The 22,566-nt window shown below is 43.5% G+C and overlaps 1 protein-coding gene across 3 annotated transcripts in view; it reads left to right on the plus strand.

Moving 5' to 3' along the window:
• Positions 1-22,566, plus strand: part of agbl4 (ATP/GTP binding protein-like 4) — a 461,627-nt gene that overhangs the window by 299,382 nt on the left and 139,679 nt on the right. For all 3 annotated transcript variants that reach the window (XM_036007246.1, XM_031307356.2, XM_031307355.2), the window contains one exon: positions 3,808-4,024. In XM_036007246.1, coding sequence (XP_035863139.1) covers positions 3,808-4,024 — 217 coding nt within the window. The remainder of the gene's footprint in view (positions 1-3,807; positions 4,025-22,566) is intronic.

Genomic DNA, 22,566 nt, shown 5'->3' on the forward strand with positions numbered 1-22,566 from the left:
CTCAGAGCAGCGGTGATTGGCGTGTCCTCTACGCTTGATTGATTTGAAAATATAGACAAGATGTCGCCTGTATGAAAGCTACCAATTCATAAGCCTTCATCTCGAAACTTCAGAGAGACGCCGGTGCCATCAAAATCAGAGCGGGAGTTTGTAGCTACCAATGGTTCAGAAGTAGAAAAGCCCCAGCAAGCTAAGTGACATCTCGCTAAAGGCTTCCTGCCACAGTAGCTCTATGACACCCTCTCCCTTTTCATTTTCCCTTTGTCTCTTTTTTGTCCCTTTCTCTCTGACTTTGTCTCTTTACTTGTCTCTCTTTTTGTCTATTTGTCAGCCATTCTCTGCCTTTGTCTAGTGTTTCAGTCTCTCTATTTCTCTTTGCTCTGCATCCTTCCCTTCATTCTGTAGGGCTGTGATGAGACGCTCTGGCAGTTAACTTGTCCCACAGCTCGCTGTCAAAGATATGACCTTGATGTGGCTCACACACAGTTTGGTGTGTGACTCGTTGTATATTCCTATTTGTGTGTGTGTGTGTGTGTGTGTGTGTGTGTGTGTGTGTGTGTGTGTGTGTGTGTGTGTGTCTTCCTGTGTCTCTGTAATCACTGAATTGTAAAACCATGTGTGAGTGTGTTATCATTTGGGGGAAGCTTCTCCATTTTTTCCCCCTCATCCCACACAGTGATAATTCTGTTTGGGAGCGACGTTGCTGTACCACGTCAAGAGATGGGCAGGGGAGAGGCACAGGGAGGTACCATTTAGATAAAACAAATTGCCAGCTGCCGAGCAGGAGCAGCCACCGCTTAGATAAAAAACCAAAGGGACTGTGTGCATTAATGTGCATGTGCTGAAGATTTTGTGCATTTTGTCATATTTATGTGTGTTTCTTTTTCCCTTAGCCTGAAGTTCAGGCCTTCCATGCAGTCTTTCCATAAGAAGTCACAGAGCTATTTTTTCTGGCCTATAACTATAATGCTGTGACGGGACAAGCAGCAGTAATTAAAATCAATAGCCAGGACTTTTCCAGTCTCCGGCAAGGTCGCACACTGCCCAGTAAGAGAGAAAGAGAAGTAACAGGGAGAAGTGGGATTGCATGGATGGGCAGAGCCAAACAGGGAAATATGGAAAGAGGTGAGGTGTCATCTTATTTTAATTAACCTGCACCTTGGAGGGCTGGCACCAAAGTAATGCACCAGTATGTGTGGGTTTAGTTGTGTGTACACAAGTGTGTCCTGTGGAGGTTTATTTTGTCCTTGCCGCTCAGTTTTATTCACAGTATGCTCTACTTCAAACCCATGCGGTCTTATATGAATAATATTCATGTTCTAAAATTTGCTCTCATTTTTTCCAAGATTAAACATTTTTATTGTTTTTTTCTTCTTCTATTTCTTTGTCCAGCTTTACAGGCTGTAAGACAAGGCTGTAATCTGGCTCCAGTGGGAAGGCTGGGTGTGGTATAACTAGCCACTGGCTGCATTAGTATTCTGCTGAGATAGCCACATGCAGATACATTGTCTCCTCCTCTGAAGGAATAATCAGCCCTGCCTTTCTCTCCCTTCTTCCCCTCTGTCTGAGGGAGGCTGAGTGATTTAGCTTTTTGTTTTACTAGGTACCTGCAGGGACATCTTCAAGTGTTTGAAAATGCATGCAAGTGCGTTCACTATGCATTTCTATGCAGGGCCTTCGCCAAACTTGATATATTAGGTGTCTGAGCAAACACATAAAACTCTTAGGCGTCTCCTTCCTGTCCTCCTTCCTCAGAGGTGAGTCAGAGAGAGAAGTTCACTCCATCAGAGTTGGCGCAAAGCAGTCTGTCCTGTTTGTTGATTATCAGGTCCTGTTCCTATCACAGCCCCGATAGCATCTTCATCTGATCTGTTGCCAGAGACGCTAGCTCACTAGCCAGCCCCACCATCACACAACCGCTACGCTGCTAGCCGCCACCCTTTCCCATATATCTTTGTACCAGGCCCAGATCTGCCATCGCCCTGCACTCTCATCTTCCCCTTATCTCCTTATTCCACCTTTCTCCCTGCTCCCAACACCCCAAACCCACCAGTCACTCATCGTCCTCATCTTTTTCCTCCTTTTAGCCTCCTCTCTCAGAGTGTCTGCCAGAGCTCCTATGGCAGCACAGTTGTTCCCCATGCTTGGTCGTCTTCACGTACTTGTCAAGGCGGAGTCAGTAACTGACAGGACAAGACGAGAGAGATTCAGAGAAAGACACAAAATAGGAAAGGTAGAAAAAAGGAAGAGAGAAAGAAGGCAGAGAGTCACTTGCATTCATACAACCTCCCTCTGACCATGTCTCAGTGGTAAGGGCTGAACGAGGAAAGAGAGGAAGACGAAGATAGATGAGTGAAAAGTGTTAAAAGAAAACATGTTGAGTAAGCAGAGAAGTTCTGTAGACTGCAGCAGTACTGTCCCGTACCCCATTGATTGCCCATGAGGTGCATGGATCAGTCAGCTTTTTTTTGCCCTGGGCCCAGCATGCAACATGCAACACACAATTCAGCAAAGCACACAACGAAGAAGACATAAAAGACACAAGATTAAACATGCAGGACGTTACAAACGCCGTGCAGCGCTCCACACAACAGGAAACATGACATACACAGACATACACAGATTAGGTGCTTACCCGTCCCTCACTCGATATAATTGCTCAAAACACAAAACACAACTTGAACAAAAAGAACAAAACACATTGTCTGCTTTTCACTTAGACTGCAATTCTAAATTACACATAAAAAAATAGAGTCATAGTAATAATTAAAATATCTTGTGTTAACGCAGAATTGCTGAATTTAAAGTGCAAAGCTGAAAACATTTGATGCTCACACACACAAACGGTAATACCAAATTCTCTTCCAAAGGTAAGCTCTCCTGTTTTTGGAGATCAATGAATGGAAACAAAATTGGTATTAGGGTTGATTATTGTTTTGTGAGTGATCTGTGGTCTTGTCTGCTGTTTTAACATTCACAAGTCATTTGTAGCTTACTAACAGTGGTTATGCCTACTTTCAGTATTACTTTCAGTATTTATAATGTATTTGCCTAAAACAAAACTCCTGCTAAACAACTCTAATAATTTAGTCAATTTACCTTTGAAGTTAGTTGACAATATATCATTCTTTGTCATTAAATTTCATTGTTTTGTATTGTTCGCATTCATTTTTATTCTGAACCTATCAGTTACGTTTACAATACGTTTGTTCTTCCTGGCTTTGCATTAAATAATAAACGGCGGTCTTTATGTGACAAATAATGAATCACCAAGTGGTGATTAATAATCAGAAATTGTTTGTTTTAGATCGCACCTACTTTAAAAAAGTAACTCTTTGGCGTTTTTGATCATTTATTAGAGAATTGTTGTGTGAGCATATAAACTAAACAAAAACAAAATCAAATCTATGTGTTGGTTTGTCACCCCTCATAAATTGAGAACCTCTCAGACTTCCCCAGCACCTTGATTATCAGGTGACATCTCCTTACTTCCTTCAGTTCTTTTACTCCTTTGCCAGCTGAACTCAACATCTCTGGAAGACAACCAACTGACAAGATGATGCAACTTCTGCGTTATGATTTCTCAACTCTTTATCAGTAACTCATGAGTCAGTTTCTTTGTCTATCTTTTCACTTTCTGCACTTTTTTCCTTCTCTTGCAAATGTGCTGTGCTCTCATTGTTCCTCATATCTTCACCTGATGCAATCGTAACCCTTCGAGACCTCATGTCTTTAAGACCTTTAAGACCTGTCCTGTAAATGACCTCCCTAATATCTCTACATTGTGTTTGTCTTTTGCTGTTGCAGGCAGAGGCTTCCCGCCAAAAACGTGTACTACTACCGTTGTCCTGACCACCGGCGCAACTATGTCATGTCCTTTGCCTTCTGTTTTGACCAAGAGGACGATGTATACCAGTTTGCCTACTGCTACCCCTACACCTACTCCAGACTGCAGCACTACCTGGCAAGCCTGGAGCGCAGGAACCTGCCCTACCTGCAGAGAGAGCAACTGGGACTAAGTGTGGTGAGTAGGGAGGTGGGAAGTGCTGTGGGCAGGTGGAGAAGAAAGTGTGTGTGGGGTAGTAGTGGTTATGCCTGGAGCAGAGAAGTCGAATGGTGGTGAAGATAAGGGGTGGGAGCGTTGTAAGTTGTAGTGTGTGTGTGTGTGTGTGTGTGTGTGTGTGTGTGTGTGTGTGTGTGTGTGTGTGTGTGTGTGTGTGTGTGTGTGTGTGTGTGTGTGTGTGCGCACTTGCGTGTGTGAGTGTGTGTTCAGAATAAGGAGACCCAGATTGGTATAGGTGTGCCTGCCGGTCATAACTTCAGCCTCTCATGTTATTATTAGGATTGTTGCACTCTGAGATGACGGACTGTGTGTGTGTGTGTGTGTGTGTGTGTGTGAGAGAGAGAGAGAGAGAGTGTGTGTGTGTGTGTGTGTGTGTGTGTGTGTGTGTGTGTGTGTGTGTGTGTGAGAGTGTGTAAATGGCTCTGTATGTAATCAGCAGAGCTCTCACCTCAGTAGTAGGAGCTAGTGTATCATACACGCTGCCTCCAGTCTTGTCTGCTCTTATCAAATAATTGTAGGAGACTCATTAGAAATGCTTGAGAGATTACAACTTTTTCTTCTGTCCTGCAACATTTGTCAGTAAAAAAGCTTGCTGCAAGGGGGCACCATGGAAGTACAGTGTCTGTATGGAGCACCTGATCATAAAATACAGTACATTTAGAAACCATGGCATTGAAAGGTTGAGGATATGGTAAAAATAAAAAGAGAAATACCTCCATATATAAAAGATCTGGCGACCTGCAGTAACAATGAAAGATTATGAAAAAACACTATGACATTAGGTATTTCATATTATAATGTTGGTTATATTTCAAAACCAGCTTTAGAGAAAATTCAATATTTAAAAAAGAATGGATACATGATTCACATGTGATCCTTCATTTTTTTATTTAATTGTGAAGCAGCCTTTTCTTGGCTTCTAACCTCCTCTGCACAATATGTTTACTTTGTATCAAGCCTTATCATTGTTATTTTTAACAATGATAAGTAACAATGTGCTAATAAGTAAACTCACTAAACTAAAGCAGCAGCTGTGGGAAATGTTAGGTGTGCATTAGCAGTAACAGGGAGGCCTTTATCAAATAGATAAAATTACAAACAGTAGCACTGAAGTATATTGATGCGTCGTGACCTGTGTACCCCTTGTGCTTATGTTGGTCATTTGAATCCTGCTTGGGAATGGTGGACTCCACGACTATCAATGAAAACTAGTACAAAAAGGGGTAGTTACTGAATGTAAATTTGTTAAATGGCTCAGGCTGAAAAAACAGGTGACCTTGAAGTGGACATGTCATGAATGATGATTTTCAGTGCTTTTGGGTATCTGCCTATCAACGCACAAACTGTGAAATAAGACAACTCAGTCAGTTTTTGTGGTATGATTAGATCAGAAAACATGGGATTCAACAAGCCACCTCAGATATAGCCCCTCTTCCTATATCACATGCAGGCTAATTAAAATATGCCCTTCATCTGAGTATCTCCACCCACGGCTTGAGAACTACCTTTGCAAAAGGTGTGCCATTTTTATCTCACAAGCCAATCAGAGAAGACTGGGCTTTTCAGGAGAGGGGCTTAAAGAGACAGTCACTAAAATGGAGTGTTTCAGACAGAGGGTGAATACAAGTACAGTATATTCAAACATACAGTTTGAGAAAAATAACATGTTTTTTCAAAATTAAAGCATGTAAACATGTTCTAGAAGAAACCCAAAATACAAGTATGAACCTGAAAATGAACATGATATGTCTCCTTTAAATATATAAGATGGGTTTTGACCTAATGCAAATAATTGTGAATTTGTATTGATTAATATTACTGTTACCCATGATTGCACTGAATTGTTTATTAAATACCTGTGCATACTGTACCTGTGTGTGTATATATACATTCACTCTAGTTATTTCCAATACTCATCTAAATACAAACAGTGAAGCACCTCACCATACCAATACATGATGAGGATTATAACTTTAGGTGTGGTGAGAATTTCAACCACAAAAATACACAGTTTGGTGTATGGACCCCTGAGGTTTTAGGCAGGGTGATGTTCATTCATTCTGTCAGTGCTACCAGTCTGTTTTCCATTTCTGTTGTTCATTTTTATAGCTATATAATTTGTTGTCACTAAACAGCCAAATTCATAAAAATCAGCATTGAAAACATCACAGCATAATAAAATATAAAATGGCTCACCATTGCTCCTAACTAATGTTCCCTATCCATCTGTACTACTACTGTGTTGTGTATACAACATAGTGTAAATACAAAGCTTTACAATTCTGCCTGTGCAGCACACTATTTTTTAAACCACATCATTTCTGTGAGCGAGACAGAGGGGAACAGAGAGAGGACAGACTCGGTTGGTTTGGCTCACAGAGACAGTATTAGTATTCATAGTCATAGAGAGGTTTTATGGCCATATTTTTCTCTTTATGTTCTCTGGGCCTGGGTGGCAGACAGCCCAGCCCCACCCTCTCATATCTCTTTCTCTCTCTGTTCCCTCTCTTGCTGTTACCCTCTCCCACTCTCTATCTCATGCACATATGTAACACACACACACACACACACACACACACACACACACACACACACACACACACACACACACACACACACACACACACACACACATACACACAGGTCAGAGGGGAAGGGATGAAAAGGGATGAAGGGAGCTTTTTGACTGCATCAAAGTTTAAAGACGGATTGCTGCCATTTCCAAGGCAGAGTCTTTGCAGGGACACCACAATAGCTTTAACCTTCTAATGGGTACAGTTATCTCATAAGGATGGAAATAAGAGCCAGAGCCATTTGCACTGGCATTCTTCTATCTTGCTGACTAATTTGTTTTCTGTAATGTATTCCTCTGTACAAAATCACATCTTTCCAGCCTGCACTGGTAGACTCCGATACTGTAAATAAAGGTTGGCTCTTTTTTAATTTTTACCTCCAGCTCTTTTCATCATTACGATCGCGGAAGTGTTTACTAATTTATAAGGTAGGTATTTTGTATTATCTTACCAGATTGAATTCACTTCAGCTGTGTTGCCGTGTAAGAAGTCAGTTTAATTGAGAGAGGCAGATAAAGGGACAGAAACAAGAGAGAGATGTAACAGTTCTAGGATGAATGAAAAGGGCAAGCCGGGAGGATCTGATTATAATTTCAGATTAGCCTCTCAATTCTCAAATTCTTCACTCCAACTGATTTCTACCCCTTTCGATTGGGACTTTACAATAAGAGTGGACTAAAGTTGTTCTAGAAACTAACTTTCATACCACAGTGTGGATGGTGACTCCCTATTTCTCCCAACAACTTGGGAGTTTTTCACTGCTGATCATCTAACATTATGGCATCAAATATTACCAACACAGAAAGAGATAAAGGAACACGAATGATAATTGGTTATTGGAAGATTATATGAAATATCCTGATACCCAGCTGTTCGTCTAGTAGAGCCTGAAAACCCCTCTAGCTTTCTGTCAAAAACCTGGGTGTGGTTTGATTCCAATCTTAATTTTGAAATGCATATTGGCAAGGTTGTCCAATCTGTCCATTTCTGAGCTTCAGAGACACCAAGTCCTTCATACATGCTTTCATGTACTTACGTTTAGATTAAAGTGTTGGTCTCCTAAATGGCATAAATCAGAAAATAATTCAGACTCCAAACTGTACAGAATGAAGCAGCTAGACTACTAACAAGAACCAAGAAAGAAGAAAATATTACTCCACTTGTAATGTCTTTACATTAGTTACCAGCTTATTACAGATTTTTAAGCTTCTTTAATTGTCTTTGAAGCACTTTATGGCCTTGACCCACACTATATCTCTGAGATACTGTGCCCTTATCAAACCTGCACTGCCTGAGGTCCTCAGGCAAGAACAATCACTTCTTAAAGGAAAAGTTATTTCTTAGAAAGTTTCTGCTCCCAGCAGTAAGATAAAGTCTGGAACAAAACTCCTGTTAAAGGAACACGCCGACTTATTGGGACTTTAGCTTATTCACCGTAACCCCCAGAGTTAGACAAGTCGATACATACCCTTCTCATCTCCGTGCGTGTTGTAACTCTGTCTGACGCCCCCAGCGCTAGCTTAGCCTAGCACAGACATTTTACTATTTACATGTTGTGATTTGTATAGTCACAGGGTGTATAAATAACAAGGCGAAGCACTGCTACTTCTGCTACTTGGGCGGAGTGATTTGCTAGCAGCACCTGAGAAGCCCTGTGGTGAGGAGCAGAGAGTTCACCTGGAGTTCACTCAGAGTTGGAGTAATAGAGTCAACAATTACTAGATAGTAAAAGCATAGTGACCTTGTTATTTATACAAGATATAATGTGATGATTGTTTTGCTTTATACTGTAGGTGCTGGTAGGTGAACTTTCTTATTATTGTATGGGGCCAGGCTAGATGTTTCCATCTGTCTCTAGTCTTTGTGCTAAGCTAAGATAACCAGTGAGAGTGATACCAGATTTCTCATCTAACTCTCAACAAGAGAATATTCATTTTCTAAAATGTCAAACTATTGCTTTAAAACATATTTTTACCAAAATACTTTTTATAATCTTAACTTGGGCAATCATGACAAAAGATCATCAGATGATTGACACATTGTCATGTGTGTATTTATGTGTGTATGCAGATAATACATGTTCGTTTGTATCTGTAAATTGATTATTTGTTTATTAGCTAGGGGTGATTATCCACACCTAAACACAAAAAACATTATAGACATACACACTTGTACGTAGACAAAACACACACACACACATACACACACACACACACACTAGAGGTGTGAATCTTCACTGATCTCCCGATTCGATTACGATTATCATGTCTTCGATTCGATATCACGATGCATCACGATGCGTCAAATACATTTTTCTATTAAAGCCATATAGGATATTTAATTCATAGCTTTTCAAGCTTCAAAAACAAAACATTCTGCAGTACTCTAATACTAAATAAATTGGATACATAAAACTACAGCACTGAGCACATGGCACTTCCTGAATGTGCAAAACATAACAGAATATGTAAACAGAAATGTTGTTAGGCCTACATTAAATTGTAAACAGAAATAATCGATTATGGCCCGGTCGATGATTGATGCAGCATCGTCCATGTCCACGATTCGATGCATCGATTATTTGATTAATTTCAACACCTCTAAAACATGCACACACACACACACACACACACACACACACACACAGACAAATACCACAAGAATTTCTCTTATTCCCCAGAGGAGAGGGGTTTGGATTCTTCCTGTTTTTGCTCTGCAGGGTTCATGGCCCTTCGTCTGTTCCTCTGCTCCCTGTCTGTCTGAACATTTCCTTTTGTAGACTATCCCGACAGCATCTGAGTAAACCTCTCTCTCTCTTTCTCCCCCTGAGGCGTCCATGTCACACAGACACAGAGAACGAGACAACATGTGTTTGACCTGCTACAATACCTTCAAGCCTCTCTGAAAAGATGCCCACTTGCTTCCTTATTTCAGACTATTTCCTCATTTCTGTACGCTCCTCAAGTGTCCCCCCAGCCACAGAGAATCAAAAGCACCTCATCTGCCCACCTTGCCTGTTGACAAAGTGTTTTTTTTTCTTTTTTCTAACCAGGACACAGTGTCTGCCCGGGAGTTGCGTAGGCAGCAGTTTGAGTTTTCCTTCTGCTGGCCCCGCTGGGGGAGGGCAGGGCTATGACACTATTAGTCCCTCTGACACAGCACAGCCGCTGCCTGTAGACCAGATGGAAAAAAAAAAGTGTAACCTCAGGGTGGGAGAGTGGACAGTCCACAGACCAGCCTTAAGGTTGTCTAAGACCTAGCCTATGAAACTTAATAGGCCTTAATCTGTGCTTGCTATTATACTGTGACTCTTTTCTCATACCCCACTTCAAGTATTATTGTACTATTGATCTCAGAATCATAGCGAAGAGATGTCACATCCATTCAGTTCTTTTTTTTCCTTTGGAAATCTGACAAATCAAAGCAAGATTATGATAGATCACTTGTACTGTGTTGAAGAGAGGCAGCGGTCACTGTCAGCTGCAGTGACTTAACATTACTTAGACTGTTGTGATTGAATTTTAGACCTAATCCTGTCTGCTATCAGTGTTCAGGTACCATGTCTGGGTGTCTGCTTAGTGGGAGTGGAGTCTCGAAGAACAGTTTTTTTTTTTTTTTTTTTTTTGTGTGGAGTGGGCACTGCAGCTATATCTGCCTGGCTGCCTCTCTCTCCTTATCTCTATGTTTGTACACTGTGTGCCAAGATCTAATCAATAGCCACTCCAGCTATGGAGAGAGGAGAAGGTCAGCAGCCACAGTGGAGGAGTCAGGCTAGGCAAACTGATGAAGGTGCAGAAAACATAGGAAACACAACATATTATGATTTCTGCCTCCCAAAGACTCGCAACACTGTAAAACGCTCCCTTTTATTACATTAAAAACAGTACAATATAAAGCCTTGTGCTCTTCATCAGGTACAGAGGTAATATTACAAAATGAGGTATGAGGAGTCAATTTTAGCTTAAAACTTGTACATTTTATAATTTAATAAGATAAAGATAGTAATATTTAAAGCACCTGGACAAAAACAAGATATATGGATTTTGTACACTGAATGAGTGACATGGGCGTTTCATCATCACAGTTCTTATTTCATAAGTTTTGACTTTGCATCACAATTTAACTTAAAATAATATGAATATATAGATAGATAATTGAGCTGTCAAACATATTAGGAACAGCACAATTCAGTCACAGGGAATTTTCATTTTTGTGTGAAACTGAGTGACTGACACCATGCATATCTTCTTAGCAAGGGTTTTTTCACATCATACATTGTCATCAAGTAATGTAACAGCGTGCTTTGTGACGAAGTGCCAGTTTTAATTACAGTTACTAATTAATGTCAACTTTTTGTGAAAGCGGACTCTGAGAGCTGAGTTCTTGACACTGGAGCTATTCTGTGAATGGCTGTGTGATTGGTTTGTAATGAAGAGAGCCCTCCAACTACTGTCTGCCTCCATTAAAGGCCAACACCTGAATAGCCAATCAGCACTTTATCATGTGGATGAGGTGATGTTGTAAAAAGTGAAACCACATGAGGGATGTGAACATCCACTTTGTATTTCAGTAGTGAAAGGAAACTCCAGACTGGCTTCTGTATACTGGTACGGGGTTCCCACGGTCAAATTTTTCCAGGCCTCTAAAAGTCATGGAATAAGCAAAATCCTTGACTTTTTGGGTAAGTCATGGAATTTTGTTGTGTTTAATGAAATTAATTGTTACAGTAATCTTCGCAGAATTTATTTTCTGTAGCTTTTGACGTAACGTAGCTTTAACGTTTTGTTTACTATCACATATGTTTCTTAATTTGCTCTCGTCTCCTCCTTCATGTATGCCAGTTAGCTGAAACTACCTGTATATTTAAATAGAGTTTGAATCTGTTTGAATAATGCCAGGCAAGTGTACATTAATACATTTAATACATATTATATTGACCAATAGAGACCCATGAAATATTTTGTATTATGTAGGCTATATACTTATGTTGCTGCATTGTTTTTCAGACTTTTCAGACAGAAATGAGTTTTTAGCTAAATGCATTAAGAATACACTGATAGTGCAATCGGTTCCTTTTCCTTTTTTAATAATGATAAAAGACAAGGTATTGACTGTGCCTGTAGTTGGAAGTATTTTAAATATGAATATAAACATAAGCAACTAGCTATAAAGAAATAGGTTGTGAATGGTAATGAGAATTTCATTATGGGTTCTGTTTGTCTAATATTTCTTTAGCTGCACTTTAAGAAAAAATAATTGTGACATGATGATTTGAACAAAATGGGACGATTTGTCATGATTACATATGAAATATAGGCTAATGTATTTGTATTTATAAAAGAAAAGAAAAGTCATGAAAAAGTGTTGTATTTGTTTTGTTAAAATGTGTGAGAACCCTGCTGGGAAGACACAAATGGATTTAATCATACAGTTTATAGGGAAACAAAAAATAACATATTCTTTGCAGTGTCAATATGTTTCACCACAGCACCACATACAAATGAGACAAATGGGGCTAAGCAGACGATTAGAAATGTTTATATGTATATAGTTTTGTAGCTTTGTTAGCATATATTCATGACCGACAAACATTTCACCAGTCAAGCAAGCTGAAACCACTCAAGTAAACTGCTCTTCCCTTTAGCAGAGAGGTAAACAGCTCAAGATAACAGAGTTGTTTTCCTTTAGTGGCAGACTGTTAATGAATGCATCAGCTGTGGCCTTAACATCAAACAGAGGGGGAACTATAAGGAAAAAGAAAAGGCAACTTAAGGAATACAGCTAAAGCAGCTGGTGGAATTTAAATTTTCACTCTATCTGTCTTACTTCCTAAACTTCTGATGTAATTTTTCTTTGTGTTTATCTGTGGTTTGTTGTTAACTTTATGGGCCCTTGCATTACCTCTTTGAGTTTTTGTTTCCCTATTTTTGCATTTATCATAAATTGTTCTCTGTTGGCCTCTGGAAGTTTTGTGTTTTCCTTTGTAGCAGCTAATAGGTATCTGGATAAATAAAGCTAGACTTTTTATGGTCTAATAATATGCTAATCACTGCCTACGGCACCTCCACGTCAGAACTTTGAGAAAATTCCTCCAAGATTGAAAAGGTCATCAATGTATCATGGCAGGTTTCTTCGCAACAATTCTTGTTTTCGTGCTGCTTTGTATTTCGCTTAATTAGCGAGTGACCCTTATTCTATTAGACTCTTCTTACCTTACTTAGTCTAGCACGGGAATCTGAGAAAATGGTTGGTGACTGTCCTTTGGCCCCAGACCGTTGACTAAGAGGGCTGGTCCAGAGGGGGCAAAAGACAAGTAGGTTTATGATCTATGTCCTTATGTTATAGTGCTGTATGGCCTCTTATCTCCAACCAATGGTTCCCCCAGGATACTAGATGCTTTATTACACATCCCCCATCTCTCCCATCTCTCTGGCGATCAAGAATGCGGTAATGAGGCAGAGGTGGTGAGGATTAGGAGGTGGTGGGGAGTGCATAAGGCATGGCTGTTAATGCATAGCCTACTGTGAAAGGGAGGGAGTGCAGATTGGATGTCTGTGCCCCTGGTGTGTTTAACTTTACAGTTTTACACAGTGCAGGCCAACTGTGTATCGACAAAATATGGGAGATAAATAGATTAGTAGTAAGTAGCACAGGTGAAGCTCTCTAAATTTGATGGTGTGATGTTCACGCAGCACTGACCCCTTGTTGATCCTTATTATAATGTTGGCACAAAAGCACACAGATTTTGGGTTACTCAGACAGAGATAATATTTATTTTAGAAATTGGAACTTATTCACACCTTAATGGCTTAGCGCTCTGTCTCTCTTCCCTCCCTCTCTGTTTCTCACCTTCCCTCATCTCTCCCATCTTTCAATGAATAGGAATTAAGCTAATGAAAAGTTCTCTGAAATGGCTGATGTCTGTGGGCCTACAGGGCTGTGAACCAGAGGTCTGTGGATGGTTGAAGACCTGGTTTATGAACTTAAAGAGTAAGAAGAATGTAATTTCAGACTGAGACAATGCAGCAGTCAGCAGACACACCTCTCTCTCTTTCTGGCTCTTTGTCTTTTCGTGTCTCCCACCTCTTGGCAAATCTACTACAGCCGCCTATCTGCCCTCTTCTGCCAATGGATATTTACTCTGCCTGCTTCCTAGATGACACCCAGGATGGAGCAGTGAGCAGGGAGCACTCCGTCTCATTTGGGTGTCAGGACTCAGTTCCTCGGGGGACACAAAGAGGGAACAAAACAGATAGCATTCAAGGCTTTTAATAAATCAGAATACACCTTTCTGACAGTGTAATTACTTTCCATTGCCTGGCAAGCAGGAAAAAGAACGCAACGAGGGGAGAAAACAACAGATAGGAATGGAGAGGAGAGTAACGCAGAGCGGGCTATACAGTAGATCATTTGTTTGGGGGAAAAGAATGAAAATTAATGAAAAGAGAGTTGCTCGCCCTCCAAAGGCAGCCAAGCTTGAAATTCACTTTGAGGGAAACTTAATATGTTGTAAATGGGCAAAAAACATATTACTGCACAGCGCGTAGAAGGGCTGCACGGTGTGTCCGTCTGCTGTGTCTGTCTGTCGGCATGTGTTTGTGGCAGATGAGGACGCTATGCTCTGAATAGCTCAGCTGAGAGGAGGGAAACACAGGAGCCTGTTAATAACTCCAGTAACAGCATTCTCTTTCTACATGACTGCTCTCCAGCAGCACGTCGGAATACAACTCCAGGATGTGGAGGAGAACTTGTCAAAAGTTACTTTAAGGAATAAAGTTTGGCCTGTTCACTTCAGGTGTGTCGGTTTGCGTGTGTGTGTGAACACACTCATATGTACATGCGCATACGTTTTTTTTGTGTCCCTCAGCTTCAGTTCTATTTCATCCTTACTGACCGCCAGAGGCAGTGCTTAACACTGAATATATTCCATATTGCGCTTGCGCAGGTCGAGTATTTATATCAACAAAGTCACCAGTGACCTCGGGGTGACCCTGGCCAAGGTATTAAGTTCCGGTGTCATCCCCGAGCTCATTCCTTTTTCATCTTCTCGCTATGCAGGTTGTCTGCCATCTGTGGCAGCATTAGCATTTGCTTTAGTTAAAAACTCTAGATTATTGATTATTACTTAGCTCACCGCTTGTAGCCTTGCGATTACGGTCGGAGTTGCGGATTTTTTGCCCTCCAAAGGCTGCGGCCGAGCTGTCCCTCTTCAGGGAAGGGGACGGTGTATTTGCCATTCAGCTTCAGACGAAGCCCCGGACTGGTGGACACTCCGGACCCACTCACAGCTTCTACACTCGGTAAGATTTGTTTCGTTGTGTTGACATTGTGTCAGTGACGGTTGTGTGCTCGCTTCCCTTCTCCTGTACAATTGTTTGTATCACTGTGGCTCGCCGCTTTCGCTGTGCCGTGTGGCGTTAATGTCCTTAACTGATAGTGTGTAACTCCATTACTAAGGTGAGCGTGTTCGCTCGGTGTTAATGTTACGGTAGCTGTGTTAATATTCACCTACACGTCGTATTGTGTCAGTGACGGCAGTGTGCTCGCTTCCCTCTCCTGTATACAATTGTTTGTTTCACTGTGGCTGGGCGCTTTCACTGTGCTAAAGTGACGTTAATGACCTTACCTGATAAACATGTAACCTCAATTGCTAACGTGAGCGTGTTCACTCGGTGTTACTAATTACTGTAACTGTAAACACCAGTTTCACATTGTGTGAAGGGTGTGTCCTCGCTCCCCTGCCATTGTGCCATTGTCCATCAGCCGCAGGTAGCAGAGTGCTCTTGCTCAGGCTAACTTGGTGGGTCGCTATCAAGAGTGTGCGACCGAATTTTGACAGCTATTGTGCCAGTGAAGAAAGTGTTTTCGCTTCACTCTCACTGCATGTACTGTTTTATTATTTGGCTCGGCCAGTTAAAGTTAAAGGTTAAATACGGCACTTTACGTGTTTTTTGTTTTTTTCTCTCATTGGAGTGCTCTCGCTCTGACTGCCTTCGGCCATCACTCAGTGGCGGAGTTTCTTCACCGTTAATGATGGACTCTCATAGTTGTAGTGTTTGTTTGGCTCCTCTTCAACCTGAAGACGGCCATGACCTCTGCCCCACTTGTCTTGGGGTCGAACATCTAAGGGAGGGCATCTCAGAGGAGCCCTGCATGAACTGCAGCTACATGCCCTGCGCAGTGAGGGCTGCTAGGCTGTTCGAGCTGGAACTCCTGGGGGGTCATTCTGACTTGTCTTTTTCAGAGCAGTTGACCCCAGCCCAACCTACCCTATCCAAACATCGGACCGCGGAGGCTGCGGGTGCTCCTTCCAGGAAAAAGGCGAAGTCTGGCGGGCTATCTGCTAAGGTAGACTTGCTGACCGCTGAGCTGGACCAGATGAAGTCTCTCCTTCTGGCCCTCCATTCTGTGTGAATGTGTGCTGGTACGGTGGATGCTGCTCCACCCAATTTGCCTACGGCTGAGCTACTGGTGGCTGAGGAGGATATGGTTTCCAAGGCGGCTTCAGCCACTCTCTTTAACGAGTATGCTGAAGAGGGGCCCTCCATTGCTTTAGGGCCTGGCTCTCGTTCCTCGGCTCATAGCTCATTAGATGGGGCTGATACCAGCTCCGTGGGGTACATAATTTGCGCGGCGCTGGACCACTTGCAGCTGGATGTGGGGCACCCCGAATTGGTGCAGGCTAGTGCTTTCTTCAGGCGCACTCCAGCCCCTGTCGCCTTTAAGGTTCCTCCCTCTGACGAATATCTCAAGGAGCTACATGAGTGTTGGAGGGATACTAAAGCTCTCTCCCATCCTACATCTAATGCCAGAACTCTGACAGCCATGCAGGATGTGGCAAAATTTGGCCTGGATCGCATGCCAGCTGTTGAGCCAACTATTGCTTCCCTCATAGTTTCCCCTGACGAGGCTCTGAGGCCGGATGCCAGGTGCCCTCGACCCCAGTGTCGGGTCACCGACGACCTTCTGTGTAAGGCGTATGATACTGCGGCACGTATGGGCCGCATTGGTAACTCCCTCTCTCACCTCATGCTTGCCCTCTCGGCTTCCCTGCAGCAGGCGGCATTCAACGCTTCCTCCACCAGCCTCAGTGATGCTTCTCTGCAGGCTTTTGCTCTAATGTCTAGGGAACTTGGGCACCTAATGTCCACTTTGGTTCAGACTCGTCGCCAGGTGTGGCTTGCGCAGTCACCACTGTCTGAGATGTGTAGGCGGACCCTCCGTACTGTTCCAGTGGAGCCCGGGGAACTTTTCGGCTCGGCTGCTTTACAAATGCTTGAGCGGCCTGTCCAGGCTAGTCAGACCAGGCAGCAATTCACTGGTCTTTGCAGGGTCATGCCCCCTCCTCCTCCTCCTCCCCTCCACATCTGCCCCCCCGGCTCACTGGCTTACCCCAGGGGCCACCATGGGCCTCAGCGCCCCAATGAGAGACCAGTTCGCTACCGTCGTGAACCTGCTCGCTTGCCCTCTCCACAACCTCAGGCTGTGGAGCCTAGTTGTCACATCTGTCGATTTGACGGATACTTATTTTCATGTTCCTATTGTGCCTCTCCACAGGCAGTGAAGATTCTGCCGTATCTTGATTTGTGCGCTGTCCAGGCTTCAGGCGGCCCAGGACACGTCTCGCCTTCTGTCACATGTGGCCCGACTGGGTCTAACGGTGAACCTCAAGAAGAGTTCTCTGAATCCTTCTCCCCGCATAACCTTCATCGGTGTGGCTCTGAACAGCGTCACTATGAACCGCTGTCCATCGCTTCAGCGCATAGACAACATCCTCCACCTCCTTCTCCTTTTCCAAGGGGGCAGGATGTTACCCTATGGTCAGTTTCTTTGCCTCATGGGCAAGTTGACAACTGCTTCAGCTGTCGTTCCCTTGGGCTTGCTGTCACTGCTCCCTCTGCAGAGATGGCTGAACGGTTTCCACTTGGATGCCAAGTGGCACAGGCACAGGAAGATCAAGGTGTCGCAGCAGTGCCTGATGGCTCTGTCCCGATGGGGGGAGAGTTCATATCTGTCGGAAGGGGTGCCCATGGGCTCTGTTCCCTTTCGACGAGAGATTGTCATGACGGACGCCTGCCATTCAGGGTGAGGAAACCCTCGGGCACATCAACGTGTTGGAGCTAAGGGCTGTTCACCTGGCTCTGCGGCATTTCCTGCCATACCTGAGGTGGAGGCACGAGCTCGTCAGGTCAGACAACACCTTGCCGGTCTTTGACATAAACCACCGGGAGGGCGCCAGATCCGCAGATACTGCAAGAACAGCCCTCTTGGCCAGGATGCTCTGGCTCATGCGTGGCCAGAGGGCCTTCTCTATGCCTTTCCACCGTTTCCTCTGATCTTGCCGACACTTCTCAGAGTGCTTCATCAGGGCCACAGGCTTCTTCTGTTGGCCCCCTTCTGGCCAGCCAGGACTTGGTTCTCCCTGCTTCACAGTCTCTGCTGCAAGACGCCCTGGCGCCTCCTGGCAGGGAAGACCTCCTGTCTCAGCTGGGGGGGGCTGATTTGGCATCCCAACCCATGCTGCCCGACCCGCTGTTGACGGATTGCGTAGAGCCTGTCAGAAATACTATCCTGAATGCCAGAGCACTCTCTATCCTTCTGCAGTATGGGAACAGGTGGAAACTTTTTTCCGAGTGGTGTACGACTCGTAATTGTGACCCAGTGTGTTGTTCTGTGCCTGCCATCCTTGAGTTTCTGCAGACCCTCCTGGACGGTGGCTGGTGTCCTTCTACCCTGAGAGTCTATGTGGCTGCTATTTTGTCGCAGCATGTTGCGGTTGACAATAACACTGTGGGGTGCCACAGGCTTGTATCCCGCTTCTTAAAAGGGGCTCTGAGGTTGCGTCCCACGAGCGCCCCAAGGGCTACTGCATGGGACCTGCCCCTGGTGCTGGACGCCCTATGTTTGCCTCCCTTTGAACCTTTGGCACAGGCAGAGCTGAGGTGGTTGTCAGCCAAGGCTGTGTTTCTCCTTGCCATCACTTCCGCAAAACATGTTGGCGAGCTACATGCCTTGTCCGTGAGTGATTCCTGTTTTAGGTGGAACTCAGATGGCTCAGGTGTCACTTTGTGGCCTAATACGGCGTTCCTACCTAAAGTGCTGGCACGCTCACACCTCAATCAGCCTATCCACCTGGCATGTTTTGACCCCCCTTCCGGAGAAGGAGGGGACGAGTCGAGTCTGTTGTGTCCAGTGCGGGCCCTTAGGGCTTATGTGGACGCTACTGCCTGCATACGTCAGTCTGAGCAACTTTTCGTCTGTTTTGGTGGTCGTATGAAAGGCTGTGCTCTCTCAAAGCAGCACCTGTCCCACTGGATTGTGGAGACCATTGCCTCTGCATACAGAGCGAGTGGGCAGTCTCTACCATCCGGAATGAAATGCCACTCTACCAGGAGTGTCTCCACGTTGTGGGCGACTTTGAGAGGTGTGCCCTTGGAGGAAATATGTGCCGCGGCCTCATGGGCGTCGCTGATCACATTCTTATGTTATTATAGAGTGAATGTTGCCACACCCCATCCATTGGGCGTGGTTCTTCGGCCAAGGTCCTCTGCTGCATCCTTGTAGGTGGGTACTCAGGCTTCCTCGTGACTCTGTTGGTATGAGTCATCCAGTGTTAAGCACTGCCTCTGGCGGTCAGTAAGGATGAAATAGAACGAAAATTACGAATGTAAGTACGGTTCTATGAATCCTGGATGACCGCCAGAGTTCTTGGTCACTCGGAATCTTGCGAACCCGCGAGAAGATTCTGTAGGAATGAGCTTGGGGATGACACCGGAACTTAATACCTTGGCTAAAGTCACCCAGGTCACAGGTGACTTTGTTGATATAAATACTCGACCTGCGTAAGCGCGATACGGAATATATTCAGTGTTAAGCACTGCCTCTGGCGGTCATCCAGGATTCATAGAACCGTAGTTACATTCGTAACTTTCATTCTCCTATAGCTCTCAACATCTCAGGAGTTTGTGAGTTGTCTTTATCCTTTAAAGAGCAACTTTTAGTTTGGCGTCTCCAATGAATGAATGTGTAGGAAAATTATGTAGAAAATGCATTTAAAAAATAAAAATTAGATATATATATATATCATACAGTATACTACTGTTGGGTATCCGTAGTTGTACAGATCCAATTATTGGCAAATTATCAAAGATGTTTTATCAATATTAATAAAGTTATGAATATGGTTATTAATACTTTTTATTAAACTATCAAATCAACAAACAATCAAAACGGGGCATCACCCTGGAACTTCAGGGGCCAATAACCGAACTGTGAAATAGTCTCATTAGGTGGTATTCCTTTAAAATACAGATCTTAACTTGGTTAACTATCTGGTATTCTTTAAAGGAACAAAAGGAAGGATGTAGTTCGAGCACTGACCTGTGTTCAACCAGCAATTATTACAATAAGTACACAAATAATCAGACAACTGCAATTTAAAGTATAGTAGAATTTATTAACTTCTAAATTATCAATGGCCAATCAATAATCCTTTGATCAATCAAAACCAATATACCGCTTTTATAAAACTACAACCAAAAGCAAAAACAAACCAGCATGTCTCTGTGAGACACTGTGTGTGTGTGTGTGTGTGTGTGTGTGTGTGTGTGTGTGTGTGTGTGTGTGTGTGTGTGTGTTAGAGAGAGAGAGAGAGAGGGAGAGAGAGAGTGCGAGGAGAAGGGGTGATGAAACCCGGGGGTTGCTAGGCTACGTCCCAGATTAGCCGTTAGCTCATTGAAGCTAGGCTAGGTGTTAGTTGCACAAAAGCTATTTAGCCTCAAGAGGGCGGTAGTGGTGCTGGGTGCAGCGCCGGGTGGCTAGGGCTAGCTGGTTAGCTTTCAGGCTAACGTCTTACAGACAAAAGGGACACACTAGCTAGCTACTTTGCTATGTGCTAGCTGTGTAGCTATTCGACGCACGTGTCTACATGTGTGTGTGTGTGTGTGTGTGTGTGTGTATGTGTGTGTGTGTGTGTGTGTGTGTGTGTGTGTGTGTGTGTGTGTGTGCGTGTGGGTGTGTTAGTGATAGAGGAAAGGAGAGAAAGAGACACATTTAGATTTTAGTTATCGATAATGACAAGCCCTCTCAGTCACTCATGTCTGGACTAATGTGAAATTAGGGCAGACTCTGAGAATTTCATCTGACTGAGGGGACGTTCATTATAACCACTCCGGTGTGCTAACAGCTGATTCTCCGCGGAGATAACACGCCTCCGCCGGTCTACACAGACCGCGGGGTGGCGTCCCCGTCGCCTCGCGGCTGTGAACAGACGGACCGACAGAGATTATTACCTCACAGAACAGTAACCAAAACTCAGTGGAAGGAGCTAGCAATGTAGCATTTACAGTTTACCTAATCTACATTATTCAACACATCATCAACAAGTACCATGATCAGAGTACATTCACAGAAATAGATTTGACTCAGCGGTCACAATCATAGATTAATAAATCAAACGCGCAGCAGTAGCGCTTATCAATCGATCACATTAATGGTAAACAAATGGCATCATTAGCCTTTACACATTAATAAACATACTATGTTCTATCTCTGCCCAGAACACTAAGCCTTACTGTATGTAGTCCATCAGTCCGTAGGTTTCCACGAAAGAACAGAACCGGTCCGTGTCACGGTCACGGAGAAACTTTCCCTCCAAAAAGGGCAGAAGGAGGGGAGCTTTGTCGACTTTGAGAAGAAAAACGTTGTTTGTCCGTCTCCTGCAAAAACACTGGTGCGTTTTTCATAGGATCCATGATGCTCTTTGGACACCGAAATTAAATCCTCTTTCTCCAGAACATAGAAGTTTAAGCACAAGCGCTTGGGCGCTGACCTGTTACAACCAGAGTTGAGATGGAAAGCAATGATTTTGGTGTGTCAGCAGTTTTTATAGTTTAAGGCCCCATGCTGTGTTTGAGGAACCTCTGAACCAATAGGAGAATCAAAGTGAAGCTGAAGGTGTCGAACCTTATCTGCAGGACCCTCCCTGACGCCATTTTACACTCTTCTCCTCCTGGGAGTTTGGTGACAAGGGCTGTGGACTTTACATGTAGGCCAAAACCCTTTGTCTGTGTCCACATGTGCCACATGTGTGTCTTGTCTCCAGAGGTCAGTTTAATCTGAGGCCTTTTTGGTTAAAATCAGGTTTAACACAACTAATGGTCCCAACAGTCCCCCTTTTTGCTCTGAAGAGCGGTTGGTCCCGATCTTTAGAGCAATCAAGGACCGTACAGTTCATGGGAGAAAGGGTTAAACTGATAGTAACAAAGTCCAAGCATTCCTGGCAATGAGAAACAGTTCACAAGTTCATAGTGTTCATTGAGGCTGAGGCTATGGTGTCTGGGCAGACAGTAGGCAGCATCTGGGCAGATGACTTCTAACTGTAGCTAAACACAAAATGTTTAAACAAAACACGATCCTTCAAATGACAGGTTAACAATGAATTATCCCTTGTACAACCATTGTAGCTGTTTCAATATGACATTAACCTAAAATATAATGAAACAAAAAATGAAGAAAGATAGGAAAGAAAAGTGAAGTAGTTAGGGGTTAACAGGTTCACTCCAGAAAAGAATTGGGGTTCGCCAGTGTATGTACATGTGACTGTGTGCATGTACATGTTGACTGGTGCATGTATGTTTTACTGTCAAAACAAACACTCAATACAAACTCTAGTCTGTATACATTCTATCTTCTGATGCATAGGTTAAAAATATGAGTCCTATTTCTCATTCTTATGAGCTATCGAAATTTGGGATTGCACTGCCAAGACTATACGTCAGGTGTACCTGTGAAGATTGCACAATACGGTTAGTAGCAGATTTATGGGTCTACAATGAGGTCCCTGGACACCAGGCCGGCTGGCATCCTTTCAAGGCTCGAGCTTGTTGACCAAAGAGCTTCCTTCTCTACCGATGCTTCGCATTAAATCTC

Source organism: Sander lucioperca, chromosome 11, assembly GCF_008315115.2.
Source record: "Sander lucioperca isolate FBNREF2018 chromosome 11, SLUC_FBN_1.2, whole genome shotgun sequence".
NCBI classification, from domain to species: domain Eukaryota; kingdom Metazoa; phylum Chordata; class Actinopteri; order Perciformes; family Percidae; genus Sander; species Sander lucioperca.